Source organism: Amblyraja radiata, chromosome 16 (genome assembly GCF_010909765.2).
Source record: "Amblyraja radiata isolate CabotCenter1 chromosome 16, sAmbRad1.1.pri, whole genome shotgun sequence".
NCBI lineage: Eukaryota > Metazoa > Chordata > Chondrichthyes > Rajiformes > Rajidae > Amblyraja > Amblyraja radiata.
The window spans coordinates 10,432,782-10,457,809 of record NC_045971.1 but is presented as its reverse complement, the minus strand read 5'-3'; the positions used below and the strand labels follow the sequence as shown (position 1 = coordinate 10,457,809).

The window sequence follows — 25,028 nt, the reverse complement described above, 5'->3', positions numbered from 1 at the left end:
TGATTCCTGCTGCTTTCCTGCTCTTCAACCATGTTCTGCCTCAGACTCGTGGGTTGCCTCAACACTTGCCTGCACTGCCATCTTGTCCCACTTGACGTGCCTTGCACCTTTCGCTTTTGTCACTTACTCCATCCCATCAGCCAACCACACCCTCCTCACGCATATCCACCCATCACTTGTTTAGGAAGGAACTGCAGATGCTGGTTTATAGCAAAGACAGACACAAAACGCCGGAGTAACTCAGCGGGCCAGGCAGCATCTCTGGAGAGAAGGGATGGGTGACGTTTTGGGTCGAGACCCTTCTTCAGACTGGTTAGGGATAAGGGAAGCGAGAGACACAGACGGTGATGTAGAGAGATAAAGAACAATGAATAAAAGATATGCAAAAGGGTAACGATAATACAGGAAACAGGCGATTGTTAGCTGTATGTTGGGTGAAAACGAGAAGCTTGTGCGACTTGGGTGGGGGAGGGATAGAGAGAGGGAATGCTGGGGCTCCCTGAAGTGAGAGATATCAAGATTCATATCACTGGGCTGTAAGCTGTCCAAGCGAAATATGAGATGCTGTCACTTTCAACAAACTAGGGACATATACAACAATCACTATTCACCTACTCCCTCTTCGAATCATGCTCTCATATATTGTAGAAACAAGTAACTGCAGATGCTGGCTTACACAAAAGGACGCGAAGTGCTGGAGTAACTCAATGGGTCTGAAGAAGGGTTCTAACCCAAAACGTCACCTAGCCATGGTCTCCAGAGATGCTGTCTGACCTGCTGAGTTACTCCAGCACTTTGACTCCTTTCTCATATTATATTGCCTCTTTTACAAGATGTAACAATTTACATTTCTCAGTGTTAAATCTGATCAGCTTGTATTTATCTCCCTGAAGTTTATTACCTTGCTCCATTTGCACACTTTGCCACCAGGTTTGCAGAGATTTGCAGTTTTTAAAAAAACCATTATGGTCATCAGTGTTATTATACAATACCAAGTATCAAAAATTAAATTTCACTTTGTCTCCATGACATTTTCCTAACTTTTAAAATAAAGGACAATAATATTTAGGATCCATTTGGTGTATGTGAAGTTGTTAACGTTGACTGGAACCCGGTGTACAGACAAGAATGGAACATCAGTCTGAAGATGGCTTTCGGCCCGAAACGTTACCTCTTTCCTTCGCTCCATAGATGCTGCTGCACTCGCTGAGTTTCTCCAGCACTTTTGTCTCGAATGGAACATCAGCCTGACACAGGGTATTAAATACACTTAACAGCTGAAGCAGTGAAAGGACTTCAATTTGTCGTTATTCATATTTATATCATGAAATACTTTTGCTTTCCCCAAAAACATTCATTTCCCCATTTCACTGATGAAGAATATTCTCTCTGCCTTTTAACAAACTCTTACCAGAAACGTGTCACCCGCCCTTATCAACACAGTTCAACAATCTCATCTAAACTAATCTTTTATACATGATTCTTACAGTGAAAACTACTGGTTGTTAAATCTCCATGCAGGTATAACTTTTTTTAACATCACACGTACCTATCATTGAACAATTTATCTAATCTTGAAAATGAATGTTATAATTGCAACCTAATTTTCAGAATATTTAAAATTACTTTTTAAAACATCAAATATTAATATATTATTACAATTATTGTAAAATCAACATAATCATAGCATCATACAGCAGCCCTTCAGCCCAGTTTGCCCATGCTGACCAAGGTGCAGCATCTAGACTAGTCCCACCTGACTCATATCCCTGTGAACCGTCCTATCCATGTACCTGTCCAAACGTCTTTTAAAGCTGATAGTACCTGCCTCAACTACCTCCTCTGGCAGCTCGTTCCATGCACCCATCACCCTCTGTATGACTTTGCCAATATAATGTGTGGTATAAACTACTTTATTATCCTTTGCCTGCTGTGAAATTGGTTAGTCTGCCTGCGACTGATGTTGAATATCCAAGTTGCTCTCTAGATGGCAGTAGATTGGAACTCATGTCATCAAAGGGGATATCATTGTTACAGATATTGTGATGTGTTTCCTTTATGGGTTCATGACTAGCCCCGTCCCCACATTACTCATCCAAAACCCAGGCGGTCCATTTTATCTCAAAACTGCAGATGCTGGAAATCTGAAGTAAAAAATACCCCGAAAATGCTGGAAATACTCAGTTCAGGACATGTCTGCGGGAAGAGAAACATGAATGGGAGACTCTTCGTTAGAGCTGGGAAGGAGAGCAAATAATCTTGGTTAAACTGCAGTGAGATGGAGGCATGAGGAACTGCAGATGCTGGAAGAACACAAAATGCTCGAGTAACTCAGCGGGCCAGGCAGCATCTCTGGAGGAAATGTCTGAATTAGTGCCTCGACCTGAAACCTCGCTACCCATGTTTTCTAGAGATGCTGCCTGACCCACTGAGAAAGTCAGTGGGTCATGTTTCCTAGAGATGCTGCCTGACCCACTTTGTGTTCTCAGCTGCAATGATTTATTGATTGCTGTCAGGACTTGAGTAACTGAGTCATAGGAGAGATTGGGCAGGCCAGGAATTTATTCCTTCGTTCCGTGGGTGTAAGGGATCTTACAGAGGTGTATAAAATCATCAGGGGCATAGATAAAGTGAACGAACACAGTATTTTTCCTTGGGTTGGAAATAAGATCTAGAGGACATTGGTTTAAAATGAGTGGGGGGGGGGGGGGGGGGGGGGAGATTTAATAGGAACCTGAGGGGCAACATTTACACAAAAGTTGTACATATATGGAATCAGCTGCCAGAGGAAGTGGTTGAGGAGTACAATTAGCAACATTTAAAATACATTTGGACAGATACACGAACAAGATAGGTTTAGAGTCACGGACAGGCAAATGAGAATAGCGTGGATGGGCATCTTGGTTGGCATGGGCCGAAGTGCCTGTTTCCCTGTTCTATGACTAATTGCTTTGACCCAAGTATCAACTCCAGCCGAGATAAATCTAGTGAAAGCAGAACGGGGACTGAAGCAGGAGCTTGCCTGGCTTGCTGAGCTCGGTACGCAGCTTCTATCTTCTCTATGCTGTCGTAGAAGGCAAGGGTTTAACTTTTCCAGTGTCCCCAGTGAATACAAATGCAGAAGGTTGGTTCATTGAACAGCAACGTGAACTTACTGCATCATTTTCAGTTGCTAACATGGACCATTAAAGTTAACCCTGAAGTGGCAAACTTTGACAGTAATTCCAAATACTTGTCATTGCTGAGTGACAGAAACACTTTTCTTCTTCACGCTCCAAAAGATAACTGTATAATAGAAAATGTAAATAAGGTAGACCGTCAACACATTTTCCCCAGGGTGGAAGTGTCAAAGACTAGAGGGCATAGGTTTAAGATGCGAGGTGCAAAGATTAAGTGAGATGTGCAGGACAACTTTTACATTACAGGCAGTGGTGGATGCTTGGAGATAGCCACAAAGAGCTGGAGTAAAGGGCCTGACCCACGAGCATGCGATCTGCATGCGGCAAGCACGACCAAACCGGAAGCGGGGGCCGCGCGGAGGTCGAGTGATCCCCGTAGAGGGCCTGTCCCACCAGCATGCACCTGCATGCGACAAGCACGACTAAACCGGAAGCGGGGGCCACGCGGAGGTCGAGTGAGTGACGTGAAGTTCGAGCGAAGTCCGCGGGAAGTTCGCGCGTGACGTACGGCGTCAAGACGTGCGTACGGCGTCGTGACGCTGCGCACGCCCGTCGAGGCAGTGCGTATGGCGTCGAGGCGGCTGCGGGCCGGCAGGCCGTTGCCGCGCGGAATTTTTGAACACGGTCAGTTTTTCGGAGCCCCGTACGATGTCGGGACCAGCTCCACACAACTCCATATGGCTCCGGCGATTGAAGTGGGACCGGCCCCGCGAGGCCGTAAGGCTGAAGCGACCACGTTAGGTCGCGCTTGTCGCATGGAGTCACATGCTCGTGGGACAGGCCCTTAACTCAGCAGGCCAGGCATCTCCGGAGAAAACGAATAGGTGACGTTTCGGATTGAGACTCTTCTTCAGTCTCTGCTGGAACTGGCTGCCAGGGGTGGTGGTAGAGGCAGATACGATTGTGACATTTAAGAGATTTAGATACGCACGTGACTATGGGGGAAATGGAGGGATATGGATTATGTGCAGGCAGATAAGATTAGTTTATCTTGGTGTTGTGTTCAGTACAGATATTATGGGCCAAAGGTCCTGTTTGTGCACTGTACCTGTACCTGTCTATGTTCTAAAATAGTAAAATCAGAATTTTTACTACTCACTTAAAGAATGTAGGTGGAGTTTGCAGAACAAGCATTTATCACCCAACACTAATTGAACTAGATTGTTTGCTCACCCCATTCATAGGACAATTAAAGGTCAGCCTCACTGTCGAGAACCTGGATTCTCACAACCCAAAACAGGCAAGATCATAAGATTGTAGAAACAAGGAACTGCAGATGCTGGTTTATATCCAAGATAGACACAAAGTGCTGGAGCAACTCAAGCTGGAGAATAAGGATGGGCGATGTTTTGGGTCGGGGACCCTCATCAGACTTAAACTGTAGGGGGCGGGGGTGAAGAGCTGGAGGCTAGAAAAGACCAGGACAATCAGTGCCGGCCGCAAATAACCCTCGTTGCCTATTTCCTTCGCTCCATAGATGTTGCTGCACCCGCTGAGTTTCTCCAGCCTTTTAGTCTACCTTCGATTTTCCAGCATCTGCAGTTCCTTCTTAAACCTAATAACCCTGGTAAGCCCATTGTTGGCTCGGGAAGGTGTGATCTCAAGTAGATTCAGGTAATCCTTCCTTAAAAGGCGTAAGTGAATCAGGAGGAATTTAATTCTCAAATCAGACAATTTCATGGTCACAATTACAGATCCTCATTTATTAATTCCAGGTTTATTTAATTAAAGGTCATTAAAAAGTGTTCTAGTTGCAGTGGCGAGCTTTGAACATGCATTTGGACCAACAGTTCAGGCACCTAGATTAATTTGTCAACTGAGAACAACCAGGAATTCACTTTTTTGTAGTTTTGGTAGCTTACACAAGTTAAAAAAAAAACCCCATAGGTTTGTGATATTACTTTTATTGACCATAAATTTATCATGTAATTGTTTACAAGGTATAAATGGACAAATGTAGATATTCCTAGGGAAACAACCGTGAATGAAGAGAAATAAAAGCAGGTAAATATACGTCAAACCTGGACAGAGTATAACACTCTCAACCTCAAACATGCTGACAGACTTGAGTCTATTAAAGGGCTTCCACCATACTTTAATGTCACGATTCTGGTTTTATTTATCTCTACTATTTGTAGTTTTTCAAATGCTTCAGAATTAACGTCCGACGCATCATGGGAATCCATCATCATCATCCTCTGCCATCTCTTTAGCAAATTCTAGATCTTGCTGTTCTCGCTCTCGCCGCTCCTGAAAGACATTAAAGAAATACATGCCTTGTATACACATAAATTCATTCAATAATAACAATAATAATGGATGGGATTTATATAGCGCCTTTCTAATACTCAAGGCGCTTTACATCGCATTATTCATTCACTCCTCAGTCACACTCGGTGGTGGTAAGCTACTTCTGTAGCCACAGCTGCCCTGGGGCAGACTGACGGAAGCGTGGCTGCCAATCTGCGCCTACGGCCCCTCCGACCACCACCAATCACTCACACACATTCACACACAGGCAAAGGTGGGTGAAGTGTCTTGCCCAAGGACACAACGACAGTATGCACTCCAAGCGGGATTCGAACCGGCTACCTTCCGGTTGCCAGCCGAACACTTAGCCCATTGTGCCATCTGTCGTCCCGTATATAAATAGGTTAATATTTATATAGTGCAGTAGTCCTGTACAATTGCTATGCAACTAGTTTCCACTAGTGGGAGAGTCTAGGGCCAGAGAGTCATAGCCTCAAAATAAAAGGATATTCCTTTAGCGAGGGGATGAGGAGGAACTTCTTTAGTCAGAGGGTGGTGAATCTGTGGAATGTATTGACACAGAAGGCTGTGGAGACCGTCAATGGATATTTTTACGGCAGAGTTAGATAGATTCTTGATCAGTACGGGTGTCAGGGGTTATGGGGAGAAGGCCAGAGAATGGGGTTAAGAGGGATAGATCAGCCATGATTGAATGGCGGAGTAGACTTGATGGGCCGAATGGCCTAATTCTGTTCCTATCATTCATGAACTATGGTAACTTTTTCATACTAAGGGTGGTGGGTATATGGAATAATCTGTCAGAGGAGGTAGTTGAGGCAGGGACTATTGCAATGTTTAAGAAACAATTATAGACAGGTACATGGATAGGATATTGGCCAAATGCAGGCAGGTGGTACTAGGGTATATGGGACATGTTGGTCGGTGTGGGCAATTTGGGCTGAAGGGCCTGTTTCCACACTGTATGACTATAGTTTACAACTTTTAAAAGTGTGATGACAAGAGTTAAGTGCATGCATATAACTGAAGGCAAGGCAAATAGGAAGCTTGGATGAAGAGAGAAATTGAGGCAGAGGACAGTTAAAAGGAGGCATGGGACAGGCATCGGCAGCTGGGATCAAGTGTATCCCGAGAGGAGTTTCAGGAACTGAGGGGCATACTGAAGGAGGAACTCAGGAGTATTTTAGTAGATCTTGTGTACCTGAACTATAGGGAGAGGTCAGGCAAGCTGGGACTTTATTCCTTGACGTGTAGGAGGCTGAAGGGTGATGTGAGGTGTTTAAGATCATGAGAGGAATAGATAAGAGCGAATGCAGTCTTTTACCCAGAGTAATGGAATCAAGAACCAGAGGACATAGGTTTTAAGGTGAGATTTATCGGAACCCAAGTTGCAACCTTTTCCACAGATGATCTATTATCTCATCTCCCATTTAAGTTTCAAACACCTTCCCCATAATGACGTGATATTTTCTTCAATGTATTCCTCACCTCTGCTGATTCCAGGTCTTTGTTGTATGACTTGGGTGGAAATCGCATTGCCTGTAGATCAAAAGAGAATAGTTGAGATTTCTAAACGTTGAAAATAATAGGTTTGAAATTATATATTGCCTTTATATTCTGATGCGATGGGAGTGCTATGAGCAACATCCAGTGGCCTCAAGAGGCAAAGGAAGCATCATACTTTGACCTCCACCCAGACCTGCTGCTCTCTGTCAGAGGTGCCTCTAGCTCTCTAATAGTTGAGTCTATAAAATACATCCGAGTTTGAAGAAGGGTCTTGACCCGAAACGTCACCCATTCCTTCTCTCCAGAGATGCTGCCTGTCCCGCTGAGTTACTCCAGCTTTTTGTGTTTATCCTCTATAAACTGCATCGTTTGGATGCTTTTCCACAATGCTCTTGGATTCCTATGTCAATATGCACTTAGATATATACACGTGCTTGTACAACTTGTGGTTGAAGGAATATACCAGATAATGCACTGTCTTTGCAATTATAGAGCTAATCAGAGTGAATGAGCTGATGAAATTGATTTTAATCTTAAACTGATTTCCACCCTCCCCTCATCTGAAAAACCCAATTCATGAAAAAAAAATAGATGTTGATATTTCTGTCGTACTTTGACAGACATGTTGTGGATATCCAGACAGAAGGAGATTCTCTGGTGGAAGGCCAGCTGAGGTTCCCTTGTGCCATAAATATCGATGGTCTCTTTGGATTGTACGTATCCTCTCTCGTGGTTAATACTGGCCTCGATCACTCCGTCACGAATGGCCTGGTTAAAAAGGAAAAAAAACATTCATTTTTCTTGTCCATTTTATCTCTTTTACTTCTAAAAACGCTGCCTCCTTGTTGCAATAGTTACGAGTGCCAGCAGTATCTTTCTTAAGATGCCACTGTAGGTGAGGGGGTGACTGGGTAATAAAGCATTGCTCACACAAGGTCTTCAACTAAGCACGATCCCAACTGGATCGATGGTCAGCTTTCCAATAGACATCACCAGATACTAATGGATAGATTCCACCAGATACCAGACATCACCTCTCACTGTCCCTCCCCCCACCCTAGTCCTCTTGCTAATTTCACCGTCTATATTCCTTCGTAATCACCTTGTCCCCAGCCAACAACAGACCATTGTGGGCTCCACCTTTCTGGTCATTGATGCGGGCCCTGCATTGTTCTGGACCGTCCCATGCATCTAGTTTCTCCATCCCTGACTCAGTCTGATAAAGTCTCGACCCGAAACACCACCTATCCTTTTTCTCCGGAGGCTGCATGATCCGTTGAGTTACTCCAGCATTTTATGTTTATCTTCCAGGCATCAGCGGATATGAATGGACAGATATCACTAGATACCAGACACTAATGGGTAGATTCCACCAGATTTCCAGGTATTACCAGGTATGAATGTATTCCTTCATTCTTTCTCTCCAGAGATGCCGCCTGTCCCGCTGAGTTACTCCAGCATCTTGTGTCTATCTTGACTTTTAACCACCATCTGCAGTTCCTTCATACAAACCAGGTATGAATGGACAGATATCACAGATACTAATGGACACCGGTCACCCCAGAATTATTTTCTTCCTATTTTTGTAACTTATACCCTGTTCAAATTACCTTGGCAACGATAAACTCAGCATCCTCAGGGCTGTCCAGCTGGAGCTTCTGTGCTATGTCGTTGAGGGAGATGCGGGAGTAAGATAAACTAATCATCCTTACACCTGTAGGGAGGGAAAAAGAAAGCTTGGCCAAGATTCAAATATTTTTTCATCTATTACACATTTCAGGGCTTTAAAAAAAAAGAAAAGAAACTGGCATTAAAGCGAGGGAGACAGACTTGTGGATGAATCTTTGCAGCAGAGTGTCTTTGAAATTAGTTTGGTGAGAAGATGCTCCATTCCAAGTCTCCTTCTACACCCTGGATCGACTCTCCGATCTACTGATTTCCTCTCCGAGGCTCTTCTTAACCTGGCTTTTCCAATGCATGCCAACCCTTTTTCTTTTAATTGGATACTTTAAAGCAATAGGAGCAGCACGATGGCGCAGCGGTAGAGTTGCTGCCTTACAGCGCCGGTAACCCGGGTTCTGACTGTCTGCAGGGAGCTTGTACGTTCTCCCTGTGACCTGCGTGGGTTTTCTCCGGTTTCCACCCACAGTTCGGAGATCATGTTGTATAAGACGTTGGTGAAGCTGCATTTAGAGTATTGTGTTCAGTTCTGGGCACCATGTTATAGGAAAGATGTTGTCAAGCTGGAAAGGGTAGATAAGATTTACAAGGATGTTGCCACGGCTAGAGGGTCTGTGCTATAGGCAGAGGTTGAGTAGGCTGGGACTCTATTCATTGGAACGCAGGAGGATGAGGGGTGATGTTATTGTGGTGTATAAAATCATGAGAGGAATAGATCGGGTAGATGCACAGAGTCTCTTGCCCAGAGTAGGTGAATCGAGGACCAGAGGACATAGGTTTAAGGTGAAGGGGAAAAGATTGAATAGGAATCTGAGGGGTAACTTTTTCACACAAAGGTTGGTGGGTGTATGGAACAAGCTTCCAGAGGAGGTTGTTGAGGCTAGGACTATCCCAGTGATTAAGAAGCCATTATAGACAGCACAGGACAGGTTTGGAGGGATATGGACCAATCACAGGCAGGTGGGACTAATGTAGATGGGACTGTTGGCTGGTGTGGGCAGTTGAGTCGCAAGGCTGTTTCTACACTGTATCACTCTATGACTCCAAAGACGTACAGGTTTGTTGGTCAATTGGATTGGTAAAATTGTAACTTGTCCTTAGTGTGTGTAGGATAGTGTTAGTGTGCTGGGATGGCTGGTCGGCATGGACTCGGTGGGTCGAAGGGCCTATATCCGCGCTGTATCTCTAAACTAAACTTTAAAAAAAGCAACGCCTATCCTTCTTCACATTTCTAGGAAATCTGATTCTGTCCTTACGTCATGGAGAAAGTGAAAACATAACTTAACTAAATTAAATATCCAGCACACATTAAAATCAAATGTTCTGCACCCGGGACAATAGCCCCATGAGTCACTGTGACTCTGGCAAGAGCAGAAGATTGATTTTCTTCCCTTCACACCTGCAGTTACTCACCATTACAAGCAGAGAACAGAAATCAAATGGCAAATCAACTTGTAAGAACAAAAAAAAGCAAAGGCTAAGTTGATATGACAGAATTAAAAAGAAAATGAATACAGCAGAAGCCTGCGAGTCAATTACTACCCACAAGCATTATATAAAAACAACTTCTCTTGCTTGTGAAATTATACCTTGCGTCCTCATTATAAAAGCTGATTAATGCTTTGATGTTGCATAATCAAATACTGTTTGAGTGAAAGGTTTTGATAAAATTGAAATATTGACTCCAACAAACTATTTGTTGTAAAGCAGAGGGGCTGTTTTCTTTCACTAGGTCACTTCAAAACTGATTGTACAATAATCAACGCCTTCAACTCTGCTCTGAATATGCATCTGCTGAAATAAACCTCCCATTTCTCACACCTTCAAATTGGCAATATAACACCCACAAAGCAGAGGGCCGCACAGTGGCGCAGCGGTAGAGTTGCTGCCTTACAGCGCCAGAGACCCAGGGTTCGATCGTGACTACGGGTGCAGTCTGCAAGGAGTTTGTTCGTTCTCCTGTGCTTTGCTCCGGATGCTCTGTTTTTTCCTCCACACTCCAAAGATGTACAGGTTTGTAGGTTAATTGGCTTCGGTAAAATTGTAAATTGTCCCTAGTGCATAGGACAGTGTTAGCATACGGGGTGATCGCTGGTCGCATGGCCTCGGTGGGCCGAAGGGCTTGGCTATGTGCTGTATCTCTAAAGTCTAAAGCAGCTGTGCTGTGGTCTCATGTGCACCAGGGTCTGGGTTTGTACCAAAGATTGACACAAAATGCTGGAAAATTTCAGCGGGGCAGGCAGCATCTCTGGATAGAAGGAATGGGCAACGTTTCAGTTCGAGACCCTTCTTCAGGTTTGTATGACTAGTAATATTACGTAGAAGGACCAAGTGGGCAGTAATATTTGTATTATGTCACAGGGTTACATTACACCTGGACAGGCAGAAATCTGGAATACTGGCTAATTTCCCCGTTCCCTTCACAGGGTCATCGGGAGTCAACTATAGATTCTCATCTATAACTTGGGCTAAAATATCAGCATGGACTGACCATGTTATACATAATGGATAAATACATAATTTATACATATTGGACGGCACCACTTTATATAAAACCTGAACTCAAGTGAGGAACTCTTAAGACATGACGGTCTTCAGTGTGGCCTTGATTCCCACCAGTTCAGGAGCAGCAGAAAAATGAGTCCATTGTAAAATGACCTAACTTGGGGCAAAGTTCGACTTAGTTCATCATGACTGGCTGCTCTCAGGACTTGGTGCTGAATAAACTGACCTAGGAGTGGCACACGAGAAGCTGCAGCAGGTAAACATTTGAACGAGAACACCGACCTGTTTTGATCACATTGTGCCGCAGGCGGATGATCAGCGTGTAGGTGCCGTCAGTCTGAAACTTCTCTCCAAACTGCTCCAAAACCTGGTTGAACTTTGCCAAGTTGCCAGTGCGCACGGCTGGAGGGGAAGAGGGGTGGGAGCAGAGGACAGAAGAGTGAAACTTATTACTGAGAACACTTGGAGTGCAGCTTAGCAAAGGCAATCAATAAAGGGTTTTTTTTTCCACAGTGCGTTTTGTTTAACTGAAAAATAGCCAAACTCAACGAACAGATCTGGTGCTTATAGAGGTGTAAGGTGAGGGGGGGGGGGGGGTGGGGAGATCTAACACTGCAGCATAATGAGCAGCAACCTATTTTACCGATACAATGTGGAGCAACAAATAACAATCTTAATTAGGTCCAGATTAAAACAAATTAAAATTATTGGCAGTCACTGCAATCATATAATTCAGTTACTTGAGTTTCCAAGATCGAAACTTTGGAACACATTAAATTTGGCATTAAATTTGCTTTTGAGACCTACTGCTACTTGTAAAAGGCAAATTAAAACTTCTTTGGCATGTCCCAGCTTGTTGTTTGTTGGGATTACTGCCGAGTGCCACTGAGCCTCAGTGTTAACAATACAAAGTTTAAATCCGTGTTATATATCTGCACAACATACATGTCAAGCAGCTGAAGGCACTGAGTGTTTGTCATCTGATGTAGAATTTATTATCTGTTAAGTTAGCAGTACTAAAAGGCCTATTTCCAACAGTGCACATTGCACTGTACTCCAGATCCATCTTTGTGATATCCTGGCCAAACATACAAGGAAGGTACACAAAATTGCTGGAGGAACTCAGCGGGTGCAGCAGCATCTATGGAGCGAAGGAAATACGATAGGAAATTCCAAACATACAAGGAGTTCATTTCATCGATCAGACTATTCTCACACAGTCTCCAGTCTAAGGGTTCTCAAGCTTTAGGGCTTGAAGTGATGGACCTCTAGAGCAGACACTGAAAATGCTGCCAGCTTCTCTGTGCACACAACGTGCTCCAAACTGCAGACTATTCAGACTAGCAACAAGGCCAAATTGAGTGCAGTGCTCACAGGACATTGCAGAAAACTCTACAGTGCCTACGAGGATCACAAGAACACCAAAAGTGGCTGAGAGCTTGATTATCGATAGGGTTGAGAGCTACTTCAGGAATAAAGGGCTCCATTTTATCTGGACCACTGCCTCAATTCAAATAGATTTCAATACCCTCCAGATGGGTAGGTGCCTACTCTAACTATTCAATGTTGTTGATTATCTGCACTGTCCTAGCTCACCCAATTATCTATCTTGCCTCCCTCTCACCGACCATCTGCCCAACAAACCCCCATACACGATCCCATCCACAACTCACTTCCTCACCTCTGCGAAATAGCAGGAGACCAAGCATCCCCATTTGGCATTGTCTTTCCAGTATGGCAAGGCACAAATTGTTGCAGGAAAATTTTAGTGGGCCTCTGTCTGAGCTTTCTTGTTCGAAACCACTGACTTTTCAAATCAGTGGGGTTAAGACAAGGAAAAGCCACAGTTCTTTCAATAGCCAAATTCTCTGTTGCTAGTCATGCACAGAGGTGGAAATAAACTTCAGTCCATACTTCAGTCCACAGGTCCAAAATCAATATAATCTTGTAAGTTAAACAAGTTAAATGTTAACACGAACTGGAACTGTTTTACATGACACAGTAACTATTTATGAAGGCAACAAAGATAAACAGAAAACAATCTGGTAGTCGCTAATTTAACACTTAATTCCACATCATTGTTTTGTGAATTAACCACTGTTATCTGGAATAACTTGGCCTTCTTACAGTGCACTGTGGTTAGGATTGGTTTGAGATGGGGTTGTGGCAGTGGAATGGTGTAAAACAATTCACTCCAGCTTGATGACTTGCTTTGCACAAAGGTGACATGTAATGAAGAAAAGACATACTGCACCAGCCTCTAGTTCATGACAATGTTTTAGGGTGACTGGTTTCCAAAGGGAAAAAAAAATAATCTGAAATCTGCTTTGAATCGTAAAATGTTTGCGTTTGGCGGCCTCGTACTGACCCTGAGTCAGCAGGAAGTATGGCATCAGGGACCTCTTGAGAGACGGTTGTCGGAACTGCAGCCTGTCCGGGATCTCACCCAAAAGTAACTCCACAACAATCAGCAACTTATGAACCTGGTAATGAAATACACATTCCTCACAACATTATTTCTGTCATGACATTTACGGAGCCACTTCATTAGTTAAGATTAACAGTATTTAAGGGAAAAGCATATAATACTTAAAAATGATAGTAATTAAAAAAAAATCAGACAAGGCTATAGAAACTGAAAAGCTTAACTCACTGTCTGTTTGAAGCCAACTGCAGTGTGCTGCGGTGCCTTTCGTAGAGCATTGGTCAGTGTTCTCCTTGCCTCCGAATATTCCAACTGAATTGCTTTAATACGACCTGAAAGCAATAAATGTGATAGCTTCTGAAAACAAAATTCGCAACTATACCTTGAAATATCAATACTATTCAAATCAGCATGTGCTAACTCAGCATCGCCAGCATTTTAAAGCAACAAGTAACTAATTAAAAAAGACACAAAGTGCTGGAGTAACTCAGGCAGCGTCTCTGGAGAATGTGGATATGTAATGTTTCGGGTTGGGACCAGAAATGTCACCTACCTACGTTCTCTAGAGATCCAATTATACTTTATTGTCACATGCATCTGGGTACAGTGAAATGCTTTGCTTTGCACACAACCCGGTAAAATCATTTAGTAGACCTTACCTAGATAGTACATAAGCTCTGCCACGTTTACTTCACAATATACGGAGTTACTCCAGCACTTAAAAAAATCTTTTTTTTTAAACCTGCATCTGCAGTTGCTTGTATCTACAAGTAACTAATTAACTTACTAATTTAATTTGTTGGATCCGCCAACATCTTTGTCACAGTGTAACGCACAAAACTGCTGCAGGATTATTCACCCGCAATGCGGTCTCGGATAACCGGGTAAATTGAAGTTTTTATTGGTAGTGTTTCAAAGACCATGAGTCATACACAAAAAGGAAAAGGGTTATCTGTGCTGTGTCGTGACTGGGAATTTAATGAACCAGCTCTTCACAATACCAGTTCTCTCTCCCGTCTTTACAATGGTTTTATTTTATCGAGTCATAGCTGTTCAGAATGTACGTCACACTGCAAGATTGGACTGAGTCTCACCAGTGTAATAAAGGTATCTCGCCCACTCATTGTTATTAGCTAGTTCCGGGAAAATGGATTTAGAGACGAGCTTCTCAGCTTGATCGTACAGATTGTACACCAGGTAGTTTCTCAGCAACAGGTTCAGCAAAGTGGCTTGTCCGTCATGATCATGGCGTAGGGTGGCTGTCCTCAAACGTGAGTGTAGGAAGCTGAAAAACAGGCAGGTTACTTGCAAGTTTACAAAATCACATTGAGGGCCACAGTAAAGATGCTTGCCTCCCTATCTATCACAGCAACTTTCAGCATTTTCTTGTCCTTTTTAACCTTCCTCATAAGGCACCAATTTATACTAACATTAGCATCCATTGTTACCATTCACTTCCAAAACATAAGAGTCATAGAGCATGGGAACAGGTCCCTCGGCCCGACTTCCTCCTGTTGACCAAGATGCCCCGTCTACACTAGGCCCATATCTCTCTAAACCTTTCCTATCCATGTATCTGACCAAACGTCTTTTAAATCTTGTAGTGACTGTTTTAACTACCTCGTCTGGCATATTCCATATTCCCACCATCCTGTGTTTACAAAAGATGTCTCTCAGGTTCTTATTAGATCTCCCCCCTCCCCACCGCCATTCACCTTAAACCTATGTTCTCTGGTTCTTGATTCCCCTACTCTGGTAAAAGACTGCATCTACCATATCTATTCCCCTCATGATATTATACATCCTCTGGCGCTCCAAGGGATAAAGTCCTAGCCTAGCCCAACCTCTCTCGATAGCTCAGGCCCTCAAGTCCTGGCAACATCAAAGGTTGACAGAAATAGCGCGTCAAAGATTTAATCCATCATTGCGATATTATGGGTTCTGCTAGTTTAATTATTGGGGAAGATATGAGGCTTAGATAGAATACAATTACAAGTCTTGATTATTAATGTCTTGTCTGTTAATGTCTCAGAGGCTAAGAGACACAAGATGTGCGAATATTAATGGAAGAGTTGGAGAGAGTGAAACAAAAACATTGCACTGATTTGTGAACCTGTAATAATTGGCTCCAATGTACAATCAGTGGTAGAAGCAGGGGAGTGGAATATCAGAAGTTACTTCTCACAAAATGGATCTTGCATCTTGAAATGCATACTGTCCAAAGGCTACAAAAGTCAAATCAATTATTTAACAGGCTCCTAGAATTCTGTAACGGAGGCCAATTTTGACAGCAATCCCATTTAATTATTCCAAAGCATTTTAGTCTGTAAATACCTTTCCAATAATCTGTATTTGCAGCCCCAATGCATGTCACACTTTTGGCACCCATCTTCCTCGGCCAAAACGCATTCTCGTGTTTCAGGATATTTGGTTTGATTCAGATTAAGTTTTTAAAATCCCACAATTAATCCAACACCAGGCCAGTCCATCTTTGCAACACTGCCAATACATTTACATAGGGTGATAATATTTGGAAAACATGTCATGCTTCAGAATCATTGATCTTCATGAGTCCTAATTAAAAGATGGTTATTGTGAGGTTCAATGGGTCAAATGGCATTTCACAACCATACAGCAGACACCATTTTAGAGTATGACTGTCCAATTTTTATTTCTTTATCTGTGACTTGAGCTCAGCTGTAGCATTCCCAGTGCCACAGATGGCTGTGGAGGCCAAGCCATTAGGTATTTTAAAGGCATAGATTGACATATTCCTGATTAAAGGTGTCAGGGTTAAGGGAAGAAGGTAAGAGAATGTGGTTAAGAGGAAAAGATAGATCAGCCACGATTGAATGGCATTGAATGGCACTTGATGGTCCGAATAGTCTAATTTTGCTCCTATAACCTATGAACTTATGAGTACCAGATCAGCAAACACAGCACACATACAAATGCATTCTGTTCATGGAATGATCTAAATGTTTCTATCCCCAAAACATCCTTGCGTCATTATAATATTCTGAACTGTAATTTCAGCAAGTCTTTACTTTTGCTCAGGGATCCTAAGTGAAAAATATCCCTCACCTTCTTACTGCATCAAGTTTGTTTAGAAATTCATAGACACGAGCATGGTAGTAATAGCATTTTGCTGCAACCAAGTCAAGAGCGCGGCGGTTCTGAGCTGCAATCTTTTGCATCAGATCATCAGAGGATTTCTGTGCCTGCAATAGAAACACAAAATGCCAACTTCCATTGTTACTCCAGCCTTCCAGTATCACCAGTGTGAGGGTGAACAATCAAGTCATGAGAATCCACAACCAAGATGGATTTCCTGGTTGAAATCGGTGATGTTTCGGGCATGAAGAAAGATCCCGTCCCAAAACTTCACCTAACCATGTTGTTCAGAGGTGTTGCATAATCCTCTTAGTTACCTCAGCACTTTGTGTCTATTCTTGTAAACAATCATCTGCAGTTCCTTGTTTCTACATTTCCTAGCTGAAGTTGACTGCGAATTCTGGAATTTCCAATTTCTGTTACTTATGCATCTCTAGTTTTCAACTTTTGCGGTGCTTTCTGTCGCCTGAACTAATGACGCTTTACACAGGTTCAATGTTAATTTTTAACCTAGCTCATTGCAAGCATTGGCAACTGTCATGTTACACGCTGAGTTACAACTATATTTTGCACTTTAATTTTCTCTACACACATCCTATTGTACCTGTGTACGTATGGCGGCAAGGTGATAATATCTTACAATTGCACCTAGCAATGTCAACATTGTTATAATACCAGCACACTTAACAGGAGAATTTTCCATCAAAATTAGGGTTAGGTTTATTCCTGTCACAAGTACCAAAAAATGGGTGCTATCCGATCAGATCAGATAGTGTCAGGGCTCGAAATTAACGGTTGCCCGGGTGTCAATGGCAACCTAAAGTCCCGCCGGGCAACCTAAAAGCAGTGCCATTTTGCCTGGCTTGGCAAGCACCTGGGACACCTATCGTTCAACTCTGAGCGGGCCCCCCTCTCTATCTCTCCCTCTCTGCCCGCCATCCGTATCCGGGCTGCCGGATCCCCGCTCTCCACCTGCTCCTCATCCGCCGGCACAGCCAGCCACCTTGCACATGTGCACTGCCACGGCCTGCACATCCTCCCCCTGCACATGCGCACAACCTCGGCCAGCACATGATCGGCTGTGGTTGTGCGCATGTGCCGCCCTGCACATGCGCACTGCCATGGCAACTGGTCAGCTTTCTCCCTCCCTTTGCATTGTGGGAGATCTGGCCGCCATTGCTGTGGGGCGGGAAAAAGAAAGGAAGAAGCTGAGACAGTAGGCTGTGGGAGAGCTGGGAATGGGAGGGGAAGGAGGGAGAAAGCAAGGACTACCTGAAATTGGAGAAGCCAATGTTCATACTGCTGGGATGTAAACTACTCAAGCAAAATATGAGGTGCTGTTCCTCCAATTTGCGGTGGGCCTCACTCTGGCCATGGAAGAGGCCCAGGACAGAAAGGTCAGATTTGGAATGGGAGGGGGAGTTGAAGTGCTGAGCCACTGGGAGATCAGGTTGGTTATTGTGAACTGAGTGGAGGTGTTGTGCGAAGCGATCGCCAAGCCTATGCTGATATTAGTTTGCTTATCGTAATTGTGGATTTAGATGATCTTCCAGAGACAACATCGGTGGTATTTTTACAGAGCCTGGAAGTCCCTGTTGTATAAAGTCCGGTCTTAGAAGCTTACAGAAGGGCAGAGATCACTAATGCTTGGTACACCATGAGACAGTGGCCTGCCCAACATATGTTCCTCAATCAATGCCAAAAAACGCACTGTCCAGTTGTTCACTGCATTGATGTTTTAGAGATGGTCACGCACTAAATGCCTTTCACATTTTCCGACACAGAAAAGGTGCATTTCGAATGCAATTGCTATGACGACACGTGGCAAATCTGGAGGATGTGAAAAATGCCAGATAAACAAAAGTGCTTTCTTTTTTTTTTTAAAGTAATAAAAAAAAATATTAAATGTAAGTGTTTTATATGTAGATAACACTTAATTTACTGCTTTTGTGAAGGTTTACAGCTGAAATGTTTCTATTAAGCATCTTTCCAATTGAATCCACTTACATCAGTGTATCTTTTGTTGTTTGTCAAGTAAATGATGAGTAAAAGCTGCAGATAAGCATCTGCCTCAGGCAGCAGAGGTACTGAGGCTGCCTTTCCAGTTCGAGGACGAAACTGCACATCTCCTTCGGTGTCCATTGGCTGAAATGGAACAATATTTAAAAACATTCAGCACAGCTATTTTAATTTAGTTGAATCACATAGATTATATAACTCTCCAAAAACTCCTCTAGTTCTAAGGTAATGTGCAGGACTGCTTTTCTCGCCTCTATAACAAAAGGACATGTAGGCAAACCCAACAACCTGCAACTTATCACAATCATGTGAGGACAATCTACCAGAGAACAATCCACAATGGTTGGAAAGGGCAAAATAATTCAGAAAATTTACTTGCTTTCAGGTTTAGAAACATAGAAAATAGGTGCAGGAGGAGGCCATTTGGCCCTTCGAGCCAGCACCGTCATTCATTGTGATCATGGCTGATCAGCCCCAATCAATAACCCGTGCCTGCCTTCTCCCCTTATCCCTTGATTCCACTAGCCCCTAGAGCTCTATCTAACTCTCTCTTAAATCCATCCAGTGATTTGGCCTCCACTGCCCTCTGTGGCAGGGAATTCCACAAATTCACAACTCTCTGGGTGAAAACATTTTTTCTCACCTCAGTCTTAAATGGCCTCCCCTTTATTCTAAGACTGTGGCCGCTGGTTCTGGACTCGCCCAACATTGGGAACATTTTTCCTGCATCTAGCTTGTCCAGTCCTTTTATAATTTTATATGTTTCTATAAGATACCCCCTCATCCTTCTAAACTCCAGTGAATACAAGCCTAGTCTTTTCAATCTTTCCTCATATGACAGTCCCGCCATCCCAGGGATCAATCTCGTGAACCTACGCTGCACTGCCCCAATCACAAGGATGTCCTTCCTCAAATGAGGAGACCCAAACTGTACACAATAACCCAGATGTGGTCTTACCAGAGCTCTATACAACTGCAGAAGAACCTCTTTACTCCCATACTGAAATCTTCTTTTATTCAATAAATTGATTAGTTAATCCATGTCGAATATTTAAAAAGCTCAATCCTAAAGTTGTTTCATTCATTTATATTAAACTCAGTATTCTGAAATCACATTTTAGCTTGAGCTGAGTTACTGTAATGCCTACAGCCATGAATAGCAGAATAAGCTCAATGGGCACAAGGGTTTAATACTGAATCTATTTCAGATATTCTTACAACTGGTTTAAGAAGTGTATAAATTTGCCTTAAAAATCTCTCCTATTAGAAGTCTGAAGAAGGGTCTCGACCCAAAACATCACCTATTCCTTCGCTCCATAGATGCTGCCTCGCCCGCTGAGTTTCTCCAGCATTTTTGTCAACCTCAGATATTCTTACAACTGGATCCCTGATTAAGTTTCTCATTCAACTGAATATTTTCCTTGGATTCACATGAATTCGGTCTAATATAATATTTATTATCCACACTAACCTCCTCGAGGAAAGCCAGCAGGAGATCTCGCGTCGAAGTGTTGGACACAAAGAAGCCATTGATGGCCTTGTAAAGGACGGTGGGGTTCAATTTGCGGCAGGTTGAAGGAAGTGCACGCAGGACCCGCAGCACAAAGCGTGGCTCTTTACTGGACACGGCTTTCTCAATCTGCTTCACGTGCTCTCTGATATCTGAAAAAGGAAATGGTCTTAAGATGATCAAAGTTAAACCACCGAGAATGATATCAGTTCTCTACCATTTTATTGTGTGGCATCTCTAACATTTTTGAGAACATCTCACACACTCTGTGTACATCTCAGGACAGAACCGTACAAAAATGTCAAATCTCGTAATAATTTGTTTACCTATCTGTTATGCTGCTGCAAGAATTACATGGTTCCGTTTTGAGACATATGGCAATAAAACACTTTTGACTCTTGGACTTCAAGTGTAAAACATCATGTGTAAAAAAAACACATCAAGAGCAATATCATAAACTATTCAGTATGTGGCATCGTAGCATACAAGACACCCAAAACCCCACTGCAAGTCTCTCTCCATCTCCACTCCTGCAAATGTGGACTTTGCCCTGGAGTGCATTTTCAAAATCACTGCCTCATCCAGAAGTCATTATTCTCTGGAGTTCTTCACTTTCCTTTACTCCTTAATAATTTCGAAAAACTCTAACCGATTACACCCCTAGTAAGATAATCAGTTTAATAGGAGAGATTTGTAATGCAAATTCATACACTTTTTAATCTTCCCTTGTAATAAAAGAGGTTACAGTTGTTACTTGCGACCGGAGCACCAAGGTAAATTCCTTGTATGTGTACATACTTGGCCAATAAACTTATTCATTCAGAAACCTAATTTAGGAATAAAAATGACACAAACCAATCTGGAGGCAGATCAAAAGCCTGAAACCTGGAATGGCCCTGTATGCTTTGTGTAAGAGAGGGAGAGAACTACGGAGGCACTCTTCACAAAATATGCAATAAATACTAACAGAAATAAGAACGAAGAGGCTCATTTATGGAGCAGAGTTATTGCCAGTAAGGTGTGCAATTTTTGCTTTTCCTACGTTACTCCACAGAAGGTGGCAACAAGCTGCCTTCTTGAATCATTGTAGTCCGCACGGTGAACAGATTATCACGGTACTTACTGGGAGGGTTTAAGTCTTCTAGTATTTAGAATCCAGCCTAACCACTTATACAGGTATTTGAATTCCAAAACATATAACCATATAACAATTACAGCATGAAGCAGGCCATCTCGGCCCTTCTAGTCCGTGCCGAACACTTACTCTCACCTAGTCCCATCTACCTGCACTCAGACCATAATCATCCATTCCTTTCCCTTCCATATACCTATCCAATTTATTTTTAAATGATAAAAATGAACCTGCCTTCACCACTTCCACTGGAAGCTCATTCCACACAGCTACCACTCTCTGAGTAAAGAAGTTCCCCCTCATGTTGCCCCTAAACTTTTGTCCCTTAATTCTCAAGTCATGTCCTCTTGTTTGAATCTTCCCTACTCTCAATGGAAAAAGCTTATCCACGTCAACTCTGTCTATCCCTCTCATAATTTTAAAGACCTCTATCAAGTCCCCCCCCTCAACCTGCTGCACTCCAAAGAATAAAGACCTATCTTGTTCAACCTTTCTCTGTAACTTTAGGTGCTGAAACCCACGCAACATTCTAGTAAATCTCCTCTGTACTCTCACTATTTTGTTGACATCTTTCCATTAATTTGGCGACCAGAATTGTACACCATCCCTAGCATTCAGGATCTTTGTTTTCCAAAATTCACAGGAAATTAAATGTCACTGCCTTGTGATTTCACCGTCATTGCTCTGTGCCGAAGATCATCCTCGGGTGTAAAATCCTTTGTGCCCTTGCACCTCCCCAAACCCTGTAATTGCTTCCAACTATTGGACCATCTCCAGTAACCAACCCATTTCTTCCTGAAAAACAACAAACTGCTAATGCAGGAAATCTGAAATAAAAATGGAAAATACTGAAGCATCGAGCAGCTTCGAAGGACAGAAGCAGAATAAACATTTCAGGTTGATAAACTTTAAATTTGCAGAGAACAGTGAGTGAGAACATAGAGAATGCATGTGACAGGGTGGAGACTGAATGACACACGTCATGGTGATGCCAGATATGAGTCCGTGGAGACGTTGTATTCCTCTTTCTTCCTAATCTGGCCTCTCAAGCCATGCCCTTTCTCAGTACTGCTGTCTGTGCATTTAACAACCTGACCTAACTTTAGGACCCTCCCTCAATCCCCCTTTCCCCCACCTTACATCTCTGCCTCTAGAAATCCTTAGAACACAGCATGATGATGAAGGTTTCAATCAATCTTCTTAATATCTCCATTATTAAACCAGGTGAACATTCTCTTATTTGATTATGGATTGCAAGTACTGGAATCTTGTTCTCATATATAAATTGTATATATGTATTTTGATGATCATTTCCTCCACACCAAAGAGTTTCTATTCAACTAATTAGTCAGTGTAGTTTATTGTCACGTGTACTGAGACACAATGAAAAGCTTTCGCTGCGTGCTATTTGGTTGCTTGCTAAATATTAAGTTAAGTTAGGGGAGGTAATAGAAAAATATTTTGAAATAGGATCTACCACTCACATCTGAAAGGAAATGATATAATTTGGATGGATAACTATTTACCTTCACTCACTAACACAGGGCAATACAAGCAGCAACATCAAATCCCAAGGATGAAATTTTAAAATCGTTATATTCACCACTATACAAAAATCACAGAGAGTTGTCAAATGGGCAAGGCCATAGGATTTGTTGCAAAAATGATTACTTTCATTTTGTGCAACTTTCACTTTTTGGTCAAGAAACATTCCAATAAACAACAAGCATAGCACAAAGGTCTGGAGGAACTCAGCAGGTCCAGTCTGACCAGTTCCAGCTTCAGTCTGACCCAAAGATCTGACCAGAGTGCTCTAAGATCTTTGGTCTGACCAGCTGAGTTCCTCCAGAACTATGTGTACAAAATGCTGGATTAACTCATCGGGTCATGCAGCATCTCTGGAGGTGTGGATTCCTATATATCGGCGAGACCAAGCAGGGACTGGGCGATCGTTTCGCTGAACACATTCGCTCAGTCTGCCTTGGCCTAGGCAATCTCTCAGTTGCTAAGCATTTTAACTCGCCTTCCCATTCTGACCTTTCTGTCCTAGGCCTCCTCCATTCTCAGTGAGACCAAATGCAAATTGGAGGAGCAGCACCTCATATTTCGCTTGTGTAGCTTACAACCCAGTGGTATGAGGGCTGACTACTCTAATTTCAAGGAACCCTTGCATTCCCTCATTCCACCCCTCTCTTGTCGTCATACTTGTTTCGCTGTTGTCCTGTTGCGTTTCACTGGCTGTATAACTCGTTATCACCTACCGTACAGCCAACAATAGACCATTGTGTCCATTTATTTATCCTAAGTATCGTCTACATCTCTCGTTCCCCTTTCCCCCTGACTCTGTCTGGAGAAGGGTCTCAACCCAAAACATCGCCATTTCTCCAAATATGCTGCCTGACCCGCTGAGTTAAGCCAGCTTTTTGTGTCAATCTTCCCTTCTTCAGACTATATTTAAGGACTATAGACTCTTCTTGTGTATAAAATCATGAGAGAAATAGATCGGGCAGACGCACAGAGTCTCTTGCCCAAAGTAGCGGAATCGAGGTCCAGATAGGACATAGGTTTCGGCCCTTTAAGCCTGCACTGCCATTCAATGTGATCATGGCTGATCATCCACAATCAGTACCCCTTTCCTGCCTACTCCTCATATGCCCTGACCCCGCTATTTTTAAGAGCCCTATCGAGCTCTCTCTTAAAAGCACACAGAGAACCTGCCTCCACCGCCCTCTGAGGCAGGTAATTCCAGATAATTAAATAGGAATCTGAGGGGTAACGTTTTCACTCAAAGAGTGGTGGGTGTATGGAACAAGCTGCCGGGGGGGAGGTAGTTGAGGCTGGGACTATCACAACGTTTAAGAAACATTGAGACAGGTACAGGTTTGGAGGGATATGGAGCAAATGCAGGAAGGTGGGACTAGTGTAGATGGGACATGTTGGTCGGTGTGGATGAGTTGGGGAGAAGGGCCTGTTTCCACGCTGTACGACCCTATCTTGGGTGTAAACCAGACTTTATTGCCCCGGGGGCCGGTCCATGTACTGCCCGCCCGCCCAGCCATGAGCCACACTCGGCCCGTCTACCCCCCCAGCGTTACTAACCCACCCTCCAGCGTGAGCAGGTCCAGCTCCTTCTGGCTCTTCTCCACGGGCTCGGCCGGCTCGCTGTCGGGCTCGGCGGACACGTCCTTCATCTCCACGTCGGGGGCCGTGGCTCCGCCGGCGGCCTTGGCCTTCTCCTTCTCCTTCTCCTTCTCCAGCGCCGCCGCCTCCTTGGGCTTGTGCTTCCCCGTCGTGTCCTTCATGGGGACGGTGTGTGGGTGTGTGGGTGGGTGGGGGTGAGAGAGGTCTGGTTCGGGCTGCCGGCTCGGCTCGGCTCGGCTCACACCGCCGCGATGACTGGGCACAAACCCAGCGACTAGACCAGCACCCTCACGGCCGCGATGACTGAGCACAAACCCGGGCACAGACAGACGGACCAGACCAGACCTCACCCGACTAGGCCGCACTGCACGCCAGGCGCCGTCAGCGTCTCCTCCACCGCAGCCCCCGTAATCGAGCGCAGATCCACCACACTCAAGTCACCCAGATCTGTCCCAGTTAGAACCAAAGATCCTATAAGACCTATGGTTAGAACTATGAAACTTACTTGCAGCAGCACAGCAGAACATGTATTACAAATTCAATTGCAGC

General features: G+C 43.6%; 1 protein-coding gene across 2 annotated transcripts; it reads right to left on the bottom strand.

Annotated features, from left to right (window-relative positions):
* Window positions 1–5,067: 5,067 nt before the first annotated feature.
* On the bottom strand, window positions 5,068–24,894 carry psmd3 (proteasome 26S subunit, non-ATPase 3). Of its 2 annotated transcripts, XM_033035066.1 has the most exons (13): window positions 24,605–24,894; window positions 24,442–24,550; window positions 20,168–20,358; window positions 18,685–18,822; window positions 16,648–16,784; window positions 14,658–14,848; window positions 13,792–13,895; window positions 13,507–13,621; window positions 11,421–11,540; window positions 8,564–8,667; window positions 7,566–7,721; window positions 6,936–6,986; window positions 5,068–5,429 (listed from the first exon to the last, which is right to left on the bottom strand). In XM_033035066.1, exons 1-13 carry the CDS (start codon window positions 24,638–24,640, stop codon window positions 5,352–5,354), a joined length of 1,530 nt encoding a protein of 509 aa, XP_032890957.1. In that variant the 5' UTR covers window positions 24,641–24,894; the 3' UTR covers window positions 5,068–5,351. The 2 variants fall into 2 exon arrangements, with proteins under 2 accessions (XP_032890957.1, XP_032890956.1); XM_033035065.1 differs by having other exon boundaries at window positions 24,442–24,888.
* Between the last annotated feature and the right edge of the window lie 134 nt (window positions 24,895–25,028).